This window comes from Globicephala melas, chromosome 8 (genome assembly GCF_963455315.2).
Source record: "Globicephala melas chromosome 8, mGloMel1.2, whole genome shotgun sequence".
Lineage (NCBI taxonomy): Eukaryota > Metazoa > Chordata > Mammalia > Artiodactyla > Delphinidae > Globicephala > Globicephala melas.
This window is the reverse complement of record NC_083321.1, coordinates 62,043,235-62,055,175: the sequence shown is the minus strand read 5'-3', so window position 1 is coordinate 62,055,175 and position 11,941 is coordinate 62,043,235. Positions and strand designations below refer to the sequence as shown.

The following is an 11,941-nucleotide window of genomic DNA, read 5'->3' as shown; positions in this document are numbered from 1 at the left end:
TAGACTGAGTCATTTTATCTTACTGACTCATTTGGGAAGTGTGCAGATGATAGAAGTGGGAGGGGGTAGGAGATAGGCTCTTAATCTTCTTTCCAGAATGATTCATCATAATAACTATACAGTTTGGTTATTGTATGGTGATACAAAAAATTTATTAAATCCATTCAGTTTCTTGTAAGTGTATTCGGTGTCTCTGATGCCAGGCAGCAAAGCGCATTCCCAGTGGCTTATGCTTATGTGATTGATGGATGCTCCTACAGTATGAACAGTACAGCTGGTTGTATTGTAACCAAAATCAGGTAGGCATCAACACTATTTGGTGACTATAACTACTGCTTTGATAGAATAGAGTGGATAATTCACTGATAATGAGTCATTACCTTTTAAAGTATGTGATTACCTAGTTCAGTATTTTGGAAGTATGCCTTTAAGCTAAACAATCTTGTGACTAAGGTTGAATAGGTAGTAAAATATTTCCAAGTGTTTAGTTTTTTTCCCCAGGCTATCAATACAAAGTTTTGAGACCTTCCCAAATGGTTATATTTTTATATTTTACTGTACTGTTTTTTGTTGAGAAACCAGGTAGTTACCATTTAAGCCAGGGGAGGTCCTCCATTAGAAACTTGTAAAGTGTTTGGCCAGCACAGTACTTTTTACATGTTTGAACTTGAATACCTCAGTACTCTCTGCCAGTCACTCCCTATTGTCTTATAATACCAGACTGAGCTCAGAGCTCTGACCTAGACTGCAAGTGGTCATTTACATGCAGTTTTAAAGTGCAGGAAAATTAAACTGGAGATAATTTAAATTTTATTCAGAAAGTAAATTTCTTTATCGTTTTCAATAAATCCTGTAATATTAGAGGAAAAATATTTTTTAAAGATAAAGGTTAAAAGAAAGTTGCCCTGTTCATTGCTTTGGTTACTCATAGTGTTTTTATTCCTAGTTTTTTACCTTTCCCCAATTTGTACATTCAGGATTTCTTAGTTAGCCGTTTTTCCCACTTTTTAAAAAGAAACCGGGTCACAGTGGACTTCCATAATTTTTTGTAGTTTTTGTTTGGCCATGCCACGTGGCTTGTGGGATCTTACTTCCTGAACCAGGGAATGAACCCGGGCCCTTTGCAGTGAAAGTGTGGAGTCCTAACCACTGGACCGCGAGGGAATTCCCAATTTTTCGTAGTTTTCTTGACCCAAAATTTGCTGAAATTCATCTTTTGCTCAATTTTCAGTTAATCTAATTTAAAAATCTGGTCACTTGGTGTTTTGAACATTCGTGTAGCTGTTAATATGTACAGATTTGAATTTTATTGGTGGCCCAACTTCGTTTAAAATGTGCCATCAAATTCTGTTTCCTGGGCTTCCCTGGTGGCACAGTGGTTGAGAGTACGCCTGCCGACGCAGGGGACACGGGTTTGTGCCCCAGTCCAGGAGGATCCCACATGCCGCGGAGCGGCTGGGCTCGTGAGCCATGGCCGCTGAGCCTGCGCGTCCGGAGCCTGTGCTCCGCAACGGGAGAGGCCACAACAGTGAGCGCAAAAAAAAAAAAATTGTTTCCTTTTTACCCACTGAGGTCAAAACCCTCTGGCTTCTAATGTACCATAGTCTGGGGTTTACAAATTAATATCTTAATTTAAGTATAGTATAACATGAACCTTCTTTTTTAAAGCCAAATAACTGCACAGAATAAATTTTGAAAGACAGGTTTAAATAGTTTGTTTACTGTGACAGAATTGAAATAAACTATTTTCCTGACTGAGGCAGTGTTCTTCAGGTCTTAGCTAAAAATGACTGTTTCCTTAAATTGTAATGCAGATCACAGCAGGCTCGCACAAATTTGCCCCCTGACCAAAAGTTTTGGTAAAGTACATTTGTAGCAACAGGTTTAAAGTAACATGTTCTTTGGCTTATGTTGCCCATTTCTACTAACTGGGAAGATGATTTAAGAAAAATATGGTAGAAGACAGATGTTAGAAATCGTTTTTGGTTGCAGAAACCATTGTAAATTTTTGTATGTTTATAGATGGTGGTACGCTAGGGAGTAAGTACGGTGGGAGTGTTTAAGGATAAGTAAGGAAACAATTTGCGCTAAATTATCCATTTAGTAATATCAGTGGGTTTTGAATTATCTAAGTTCATTACACCATTCTCTTTTTAAAGGAGTCTAATTCAGTAATTTGGGTTTCTTATTTTTGAAGTTAGGAATTTTAATTTTTTTTTACTGTGATAAGTAGAACTCTGCTTTAAATAAAAATGACAGCACACATAAAATGTATAATTTGGGGTCAGACAGCTTTATCGTGGTATTTTAGCTTGTAAAATAAAGTTTTTTGGGTTTTTTTTTGCCTTTTATATATGTTTTTCCTAGTTGTAAAGGTAAAGCATATTCATTTCAGAAAGCTGGGATTATCCAGAAAGGAATCAGAATGAAAAGAAAAATCAGCCTTAATTTTATAACCCAGAGAATATCCACAGTAAAATACAGATTCTTTTGTCTGATAATTGGGATCATTTTTTTTATCAAACATAGTTTGATAGGGAATTTTGTTTTATAATCTGTTTCAATTTGTTTTTTTTTTGACCTCGCCACGTGGCTTGCGTGATTCTACTTCCCCGACCAGGGATTGAACCTGCACCCTCAGCAGTGAAAGTGTGGAGTCCTAATCACTGGACTGCCAGGGAATTCCCTTGTATTTTATTAATTAAATTTTACATCTTTGGCTGTACTGCTTTCTTTAAGGGCCACTGAAAGCCTGTCCCACTCTCAGAGCTGCCTTTTTTAGGTGAGAGGCTAAATCCTTTCATATAATTTTAAGTAGCATAAGATTATTTAACAGATATATCACTATATTTGAAAAGAATAGTTAAGATGCTTGTGAATGTGGTCTTGGATGACACAAATATTGTTTGGTATGACTGGCTTGTTTCATAAGAAAGTGTTGGTCTAGCTCTGCATTGTGTAATACTGAGGCTATTATCCACATGTGGCTAAACAATTTAAATTAATTAAAATAAAAGATTCAGTTATTCAGGTGCACTAGTCAAATTCTGGGTCCTCAGTAGCCACGTACGGCTAGTGCTAACATATCAGTCGTATATAAAATATTTCCTCATCATCACAGAAAGTTTTGTTGGCCAATGCTGATTTAGATGCTGTTACATGAGAAAATGGTTTCAAGAACTGAGATGAAAATTTTTAGGAAGGGAAACACAATAGATCATTTCAAAAATTTAAATGATCTATCTTAGGAATTGAGGAATAGACCTAGGATATTTCAAAAAACAAAACCAGAAACAATAGGAAGAATATGGCTACCTCAAATTTGAGTGCCTGATGACAGGTGCTACGTTAAGTCAACTTACATATATGATACCAATCTTGAGTGAGGTTACTGATGAGGAAACTGAGGGCCAGAGAGATCAGTTAACTTGCTTAGCATCATACAGCCAAAAAAAATGACTCAGGTCTATGTGCTTCTAAAGAACTATACCACACTAGATGAAAGCTTCAAAGATAGAATTTACCTTAATCTTAGGAGTATAGCTTTCCAATGTTATAAATAAGATGACTTTTGAAGTAGGTAACTATCATTAGGACAGCTCAAGCTGAGCCTGAATAATCATCTGTGAAGAATACTGGGAATTGATCCCTCTGTAAGGAATGTTTTTAAATATGTTCTAAGATTCTATGAAAGAATAATACGTATGGAAACAGTGAATTGAGAAAATGAAGTGTAATGTTTCTGTAGTGTATTGATACTCCCCACCCTGGCCCCTGCCATTTTCATTCCTGTTTGGATTCTTTGAGGTTTTCAGTGAAAACTGCTATGTGGTTTTTTCCCTGTTACAGACCAAACTGCCTAATGTAAAGGAGTAGAGCAAGCAATGTGGGAGAGACGGTATTGGGAACACTAGAGAAGTAGGCTCTTGGCTAAGTGGGTAGTGTTGAATAATTTATTCAGCCTTTTGTTGTAGATCCCAGAATTGTACCTCATGTAATAAATTACAAGTCTTATTTATTCATACTTAGATGTAGGTTATTTTTACAGTTTTATTTTTGTGTACAGATTTGCTTAACGATCACTGAATTTCTAGGTCAGGTTCAGGTAACTGAAGAGCCTTTATAAGTAGTTTATATTGTCTAGACCCAAGGTATGCTGCAAACACAGTCTGGAGCAAAATGGGAAATAACATCTTTCTAAAGACAGGCTTAGAAATCCTAATCCAGTAATTTAAGATGTTTCCTTTCTCGGGTAGCAGGGCTGAGTTATACCTGTAAGAAAACATTGAGACAGTTCACTAGAAAAGACAGTTGTATAAAGTGGCAAATCTGTGTACAATACATATTAATTCCAGAAGTCTTAAAACTAGCTTAGGTAAAGACTGAGGTAATGCTATTCTCTTCAATGTCTATTAGTCATAAAAACTGTCCTTTTCTGCGTTTCACCTCTGGAAGCTCATATAGTATAGATTGCTTGGTACAAGAGTTCATCAGAGAATAACTGAATTATTTTGGCTTATAGCGAGACATTTTCTGATGGAATTTTCTTTTAGAGGAAGTAGTCAAACCCTAAGAACATTATGCATATAATGTAGTTTTCATGCTAGTCACAGTACTTCTTGCAGCTTTGTAGCTAGTATTCAATATATAAAGCTAAGAACCTGAACTACACACCCAAGAGGTAGTGTGATGAATTTCTAGAAGTGTTTTCAAATTCTTGAGAAGTATTCTTCGATTACCCAGAAAAAACAAGTCTTGTTAACTCTTTCAAGTCAAACAGGTTAACATTGCCTTAAAAATAGAAAATGTACTTGCTGTTTTAAAGTTTGCATTTTCTAGGCAATCATTTATATATATTACTAAAGTTTTTCGATAATTATGGAAAGCAATCCTACCTGGCTGCTAGGCCACCATTCACAGGGATAGCCAAGAAAACAGGGTACAGGCCACCAAAAACAAGACCAACCAGTCCACCTCGTGTTATGGTACAGGTTTCACAATGTAAATCACCTAGGAAATAAATTAGTTCTGCAAATGGATAGTCAAGCAAACATTTAAAGAATGCAAGGTCCCCTTTTATGTATCACAGATACTCAATTTTCAGGCAGTAATACAGCAAATGCATGTCTACAAGGCATGTTAAAAGGTATAATTACACATATGGATAATCTAAAACTGCCAGGAATAACTGATAAAACCATCTTAGGAAAAATTCCCTAATTTGTTTTGAACTTGAATATAATACTCAGTTTGCACTGCTTCTAGCTTTTTGTGCATGTATTAACAAACCTGAGCTAATATTTTTGTCTTTAAGAAATTTTTAAACCCATGGGAAATTTAAGTTTGATTTATCTTACATTTTTACATTATGCAGTGTGATTTCATTTTTATAAAATTGTTTATTCATTTCCAGATTAGTACAAGGTATTAAAAATAGAAAGCTACACTAACCTATGTTTTCACTCATTCTGTTCAGTTTATTGTGCAATAGGTTTCCCTGCACATAAAAATTCTTTTCACACTGATCTTGGGGATTCAAGCAAATACTCATCTAATTTAAATAAATCTGAAGTAGCACTTAAGAGAACTGAAATGGACTGCCTCCCTACTACCACCTATGGTAATAATTTTTTTAATTATTAATCAGAAATTCTTTCATGATTTAGCTGTACTTGGAGTACTGAGCAAATATGGTGAACTGTCCAAAGGAAATCAAGTCTCCATGTATTTGATAACTATTGCACATATACACATTTAGTGCTTTTAGAGATTTAGTGATTTTTATGGGAACAAGATAAAGAGTCTTGTTCCCATAAAAATTTTTTTCCCCTTAAGAAAATTCTATAATTTTTAAAAAATTAAGGCAGTCAGCATTTAAAAAAAAATAAAGTTTCCAAATACTTCTTACTAAACACTGTAGGAGAGAGAAGTTAGACAAAGGAAAGTATTTAGAATTACTGTGTATATATTTTACTTGTTTGGTAGACCATGCTAATCTGAATTAATTGCTGCTTTACATAGAGAGGCTAGCAAGGTTCAGTCTTATCCAAGCAGTGACTGTATTACAGCATATAGCCAATTGCTACAATTATTTAAGGATTAATGTAAGGTGCAAATAATGTACATATACCAAAGCAAACTAGCTGGTGACAGTGAAATAGAATTTACCTGTATTCAAAGGTAAACTTACAAAACCTTTGAAAGATACGTGTGCCATCAAAAATGGGATCACTGCCATTGGTAAGCCAGCAGCTACAGGAGCCTGTGTCACATGTAGGATGCGTCGAAAGAGACTATTTGCTATTAGGCCACAGAGGGCAGCATTAAGTCCAATATATGTTGATCCATTTTCAAGCAGATTCCTGAGTCGGTGAGAAAAAACAGTAACTTTTTGGCTGTATTGCGTGTGTTAGCTCTCCAACAATTCTGGCATATGTTACAGAACTTATCAGGACTTTAGGATTAACAGGATCCAACATTTATATCTTATAGCTCCATAAAACAAAAACCTTTTAAAATCATTGTTTTACATATAGATTTTTATTCTAAAAGGCTTTGAATCTCGTCAACACTTTAAGGATACAGTGATACATTTAGTTTCGCTAAATGTATTGTGGGAATTTGCAAAGAATATTGGTATGGAAATTCCACCATCCCCCCACCAAGTATATAGCAGGGAAGAGCTTCTGAAGAGTCTGGCTTGGATGCCTCTCTAGGCTCCCACAATACCCAATACTTACTTCTGTAGCAAAACACATTATAAGGTGGTACTAGCTTATCACAGATTTACCTGTCAGGTTTCCCAACTAGCCTGTAAACAACTTGAAGACAGTGGATACAAAGATATAAATATTTCAACAGCACCTGGCACACAGAAGGCATTCAATAAGGTGAAATTGATGTTTCCTTTTACTCTTCCTTGAAGCATTAGAGTCAGGATTAGGGGGTGGAGCAGTACTAACATTTAAGGGATCCTCTATGCTAGGTACTTTTTATAAGAGCTCACTGAAATAAGAATAAATTGATGTTTTGGGATAGTAAGTGGTAGAACTGGTTTTTAAGGAAGGCATGTATGAGATTTAAAATGCATGTTCTATGCATTCTTTAGTTTTGGGGAAAAAAACTAAAACTGCTGAATATTGAAAGTATCCAATTCAAAGCCTTCAGCCTATCACTTAACTTCTTTACCATCTGCTTTGCTTCCTGTAACACAGGCGTCAACCTCTTAATTTTCTCATTACTCTTAATTAGCCAAACTAGCCACACACAATATCCCCTCTAACTTATATGGTTAACACTCAAGACAGGTTTTCTAGGAATTCCTAATTGAGCTTTCTACATTGTGTAAGGTACTACTTTTCTTACCTGTCACTTTGCAATCACAATGGTACTTGTAATTCAATCATTGAGCACTTATTGCATGCCGCAGACTTGGTGATGAAGGCACAAAAAATTATCTTCGGTGTTTTCATAGTTTATTATTGGAGAATGAAAGATACGTAAACTTGATATATTGGATTGGCCAAAAAGTTCGTTCGGATTTTTCCATGAAAAATGCGAACAAACATTTTGATCAACCCAGTATAACAAAAGTATTAAAATGGTAATGTTAGTACAAGTGAGGCAGTTTAGAAACTTAGGGTACATAAGACAATATTTAAATTGTGATGAGGGCCTAGAGAGCTACCAAACAACAAAACACATGAATGTGAAAAGACCTGTGTATTCTTGTGGGAGCTGAGGGAATGGGAAACTCGAGCACTTCCTCTAAAATATTTTTATTTTATCTTCATAACAATACTGTGAAATATGTATTATCTTCATTTTTAGTCATAGGAACAAATGCTCATATATATTACATATTATATACATTGTAATATTATATATATATAATTATATACATTGTAATATGTTGATATATTAATGTTAAATATTATTAAAAATTACATAAATAAGTACCTAAATATAACAAGGAGTGTAACTGGAATCTGAATAGCAACGTTTGCTGTCTCCCAACCAGATTTTAATTTCCTGTGGCTTAAAGTCACATTGTTCAGTTAATAATTCAATACAAAATTGTTACTATCTAGCAGCCCCATTGCCAGTCAGTGTTCCCAAAAAGTGCCTATACAATTAGAAACGTGAACTCAAGATTTTTTGGCAAGATAATACCCATAAAGTAACTAGATACATGAACTAACACATGAAATATAAGACCAGAAATAACAAGTGGCAATGAAATAGATGGCACATGAAATTATTTTGTAGATTAGAAAGTGAAGTGTTTGATACTAAAGTTTCATACACTTAAGAACTTTTCAAATAACTATTAAACATATCTAAATTGGTAATGCAAGAAATGAGGATTCAAACTTAGGAGAACTAGGATAGATAAAATAGAAGCAGAGGAAAAATAGTGAACAAAGATGAGATGCTGTCATCTGCCCTGTTTAGGTGCCACTGTTCAAAAGCAGTTTATTCCAAATTAAAGCTTACTTTGCAGTTCCAGATTACTTCCCCATTGATTATTATTTCTAATTTGGTGAAAGTCCCAGTAACACAGCCTGCTTGCTTCTTTTCAAGGCTGTCAAATCTCTATTCTTCCTGGCTTTCCCTACCTTACTGGCCTGGAAACATGGGCACATGTCTTTTATTTGCTTAAAAAATTTCTGTTTACCTCTGGAAAACAATAACAAAAACGATGTACACTGTGTGTTTGTGGTGGGGGGAAAGGGAGGTTGGATATACATCTTATTACTGCTCTTGGTTTATGGGTTCTCCCTTGTTGATCTGGTGTCAGCAAGATTGGAATTTGTGCAATAAGATTATACTTCCAAAATGTATTTCAAATCTATCCTTTTTTCACTTCAGCTGCCACCACCACTCACCAGGATTACTATGCCAGTTTTCCTACTGGTCTTCTTCCTTTTCTCGCCTACCTTAAATCTACTTTCCAAAAAGCAACTGTAATGTTCTTTGGAAATGTTAGCTGGATCATTCCCTGCTTAAAACTCCTGTTCCTTCAACCTTATGCCCACTTCCCTTGTACTTTAGTAACACTGGTTCCTCAAATATGACAAACTCGTTGCTCTCTGTGGCCTAGGCATATGCCATTCCTTCCTCTTCCCCAGGCTGACTCTTCTTCATCCTTTTTGGTCTCAGATTTTCAGTTTAAATGGAATGTTAGAGAGGCTGCCTGAAGAACATTTTGTGGGAGAGTACTGGAGTTCACTCAGCGTTGTCTTCAAAGATCAGTATGTTTCCTATATGAATTTAATAATATCTTAAAGATCTTTTAGCCATGATCCTATTTCTCTGACATTCCTTGTCTAGTTATGTGTGTTACATGGCACTCTCTTAGACTGGTAAGTGTAGTGATAGAAATGAATTGAGAAAGAAGACAGTTTAAAGGTTTGTTATTTAAATTAGTCCATAAATATATACATCTGCCTGTACTCTAAGCCAGATGGAAAAACTGGGAGAAATGAATTTTAGCCTTGACTTAAAGGAAAATGGCTAATCTCTCTGAGCCTTGGTTTTCTCATCAACGTAATAAAAAAAATCTCAATTTCCTTCTGACATTCTATGTTTGTTTATATTCAAACCAAATAAATTTGAGATGAATCAATGATGAAAGTCCACCTGATAAAAGAATTTTTTAATTAAGAAGGGATCTTACCTTTCTGCTTCTGGAAGTTGGTTAATTTTTCTGGTTATGATTTCAATTAAGTTCTTCTTGACAGTACCATCTGGTTTATGATTTTCCATCTTGAGCCTTAAATTAAAATGTCGTTTTTCAATAATGTGTATCTATAGAAAAACAGCAAAAGAGCTTATAAAAAGCCTTTGGAAGACCATAAATATTTAATTTTAAAAGAAGCAGCCATAGCTTTATTTCATAATCTGAAAAATTAATGCATTAGACACCCCCCAAAAAACCCCCACAATTCTATGAAATAGAAACCAGAACATGGTAGACAACACATAAAGCTTATAGGAAATACAGAATATCTTTGTAACCCTTAAAAATATTGTAAATTTGCAAACAGCACTAACCATAAAACACATAAAGCTAATATTAAACTAATAGTAACCAATTAAAATGACCTTGTGTTCATTTACAGATACCATAAAGATAAGCCAGTTGGGGAGAAAATGTTTGCAATGTAACTGACAAAGGAGTAGTTGGTACCCAGAATATGTAAAGTATTGAATAGTACAAATCAATAAGAAAAAGGCAACCAACCCAATAGAAAAACTGACAAAAAGTTTGAACAGGCACTTCACAAAGAGAAAAGTCAGACAATAAATATGAAAATATGCTTAACCACTATAATCAGGAAAATAGAAATTAAATTTCAATTACTGGCAAGAATGTGGGGTAACTGAAACTCATGTGCTGCTGGTGGAAGCATAGGTACAACCACTTTGGAAAAGGATTTGGTACTTAATAAGTAGAAGACACACACAGCAATTTCACATCTAGGTACACCCTAGAGCAGAGGTCAGCAAACTTCTCTAAAAGGGCCAGATGGTAAACATCTTAGGCTTTGCGGGTCACATAATGGTCTTTTGTCGAATACTTAAAAAAAAAAAACTTAAAAAATATAAAAAACATTTTGGCTGGCCGTAAAGAAACAAGCGATAGGCTTCGTCTGGCCCACAGGCAGGTAGTTTGTTGATCTCTGCGCTAGTTGAGGTGAATAAAAGATTAAGGGAATGGGTGAATGATTAATCTTAGCCTGAAGATTTAGGTCATTAAATAAGATTTCAGGGTAGCAGAGTTACGAAAATCAAAAAGTTCAGAAAGAACAGACAACATGACTCTGAAATTTAATTTTCTTGGTTCACTATTCATTTGCTACAAGATTAATTTATAACACTAATTTAACAAATATTTACTGGGTAGCCATTAGATGGCTTGGAAAATATTCAGTACACTGAATTTCATATCCCTAAACTTAAAGTTAACATAAGTAGTACAATGCAGGCTTAGAAATTTACGTCTGGGTTTCCCGGACTCAAACTTTTTGAGGGCCTTGGTTACAATAACGTTAAGATCTCTGCCTTACAGGAACTTTGAATAATTTTATGTTGGGGGGTTGGGGGTGTGGTGGAGAGAGAGATAAAAACAAGTAATCAAATTCAGTATATATAAAGTGTATAGTGTATATGTCTGAAATACTGTTACATCATAAAGTCCAGCCTAATGCTATCACTAGTTTTCTGTTCTGTGCTCTGCATATTGGTGAGGTTCCTGGTCCTGTGAACTAGCCATTTCTAAGGTGTCGCTATTAAAAGTCACCCTTAATTCGGTAAAAGTTCTGATCTGGCAGCCCGCAGTAGGCCATTGCATCCCGGTTAATAATAAATCCCTATCAAAGACAATGCCACGTTTAAATATTACAAACATTTCAAAAGGCTTTTGCACTAGCTATCTTCAAGATAGCTCCCGAGATAGACAAATGAGGAAAGTGGGGCCTCTGAAAATTAAATTAGGCCAAGGTCACCCTGTAAATTGGCAGTAAACCCGGCATTAAATTCAAGCACAGCCTTTTCATTTTTGCCCCCTGTAGGCTTAATTTAAATATAAGGTCTTTTTTTCTAGGGTGGAAAGTGTAGGGACCGATTCGGTGCGGTAGAACCGATTCCCCTCCTCCACTTGCGACTCAGTCCCGGGATCTCATTCCCACGCTGCGGTTGAACAGCATGTCACCACGCTGTGCTTCTCTTGATACTCGCCTTTTACTGCACCCTTTTACCCGGAATGCCGGTACCTTACGCTCTCCTCCCAGCAGTCACTGCCTCCATCAGCCACGCGAGTGCTCACTCCAACCTTCGCTCAAGTCGCCCGGGCGCAGCCATTTTGGCTGCCACGTGACACGGCCCAAGGCGGGCACTGGGTCGCTGCCGGGTCGCTGATTGGGCTTCCAGCACCGAG

General features: G+C 35.9%; 1 protein-coding gene across 4 annotated transcripts; it reads right to left on the bottom strand.

Annotated features, from left to right (window-relative positions):
* Positions 1-3,939: 3,939 nt before the first annotated feature.
* On the bottom strand, positions 3,940-11,904 carry TMEM126A (transmembrane protein 126A). 4 transcript variants are annotated; one of them, XM_060303848.1, is made up of 5 exons: positions 11,778-11,904; positions 9,680-9,810; positions 6,169-6,362; positions 4,896-5,010; positions 3,940-4,272 (listed from the first exon to the last, which is right to left on the bottom strand). In XM_060303848.1, exons 2-5 carry the CDS (start codon positions 9,766-9,768, stop codon positions 4,080-4,082), a joined length of 591 nt encoding a protein of 196 aa, XP_060159831.1. In that variant the 5' UTR covers positions 9,769-9,810; positions 11,778-11,904; the 3' UTR covers positions 3,940-4,079. The 4 variants fall into 4 exon arrangements, with proteins under 4 accessions (XP_060159831.1, XP_030691786.1, XP_030691785.1 ...); XM_030835926.2 differs by having other exon boundaries at positions 11,743-11,898; XM_030835925.2 differs by having other exon boundaries at positions 9,680-9,775; positions 11,743-11,898.
* Between the last annotated feature and the right edge of the window lie 37 nt (positions 11,905-11,941).

Coding starts and splice junctions, on each gene's coding strand:
- TMEM126A (XM_060303848.1), bottom strand. CDS start 9,768: ATGGAAAATCATAAACCAGATGGTACTGTCAAGAAGAACTTAATTGAA. Junction 6,363..9,679: donor CAACTTCCAGAAGCAGAAAG/GTAAGATCCCTT, acceptor TCACCGACTCAG/GAATCTGCTTGAAAATGGAT. Junction 5,011..6,168: donor AAGTTTACCTTTGAATACAG/GTAAATTCTATT, acceptor TTTATTTCCTAG/GTGATTTACATTGTGAAACC.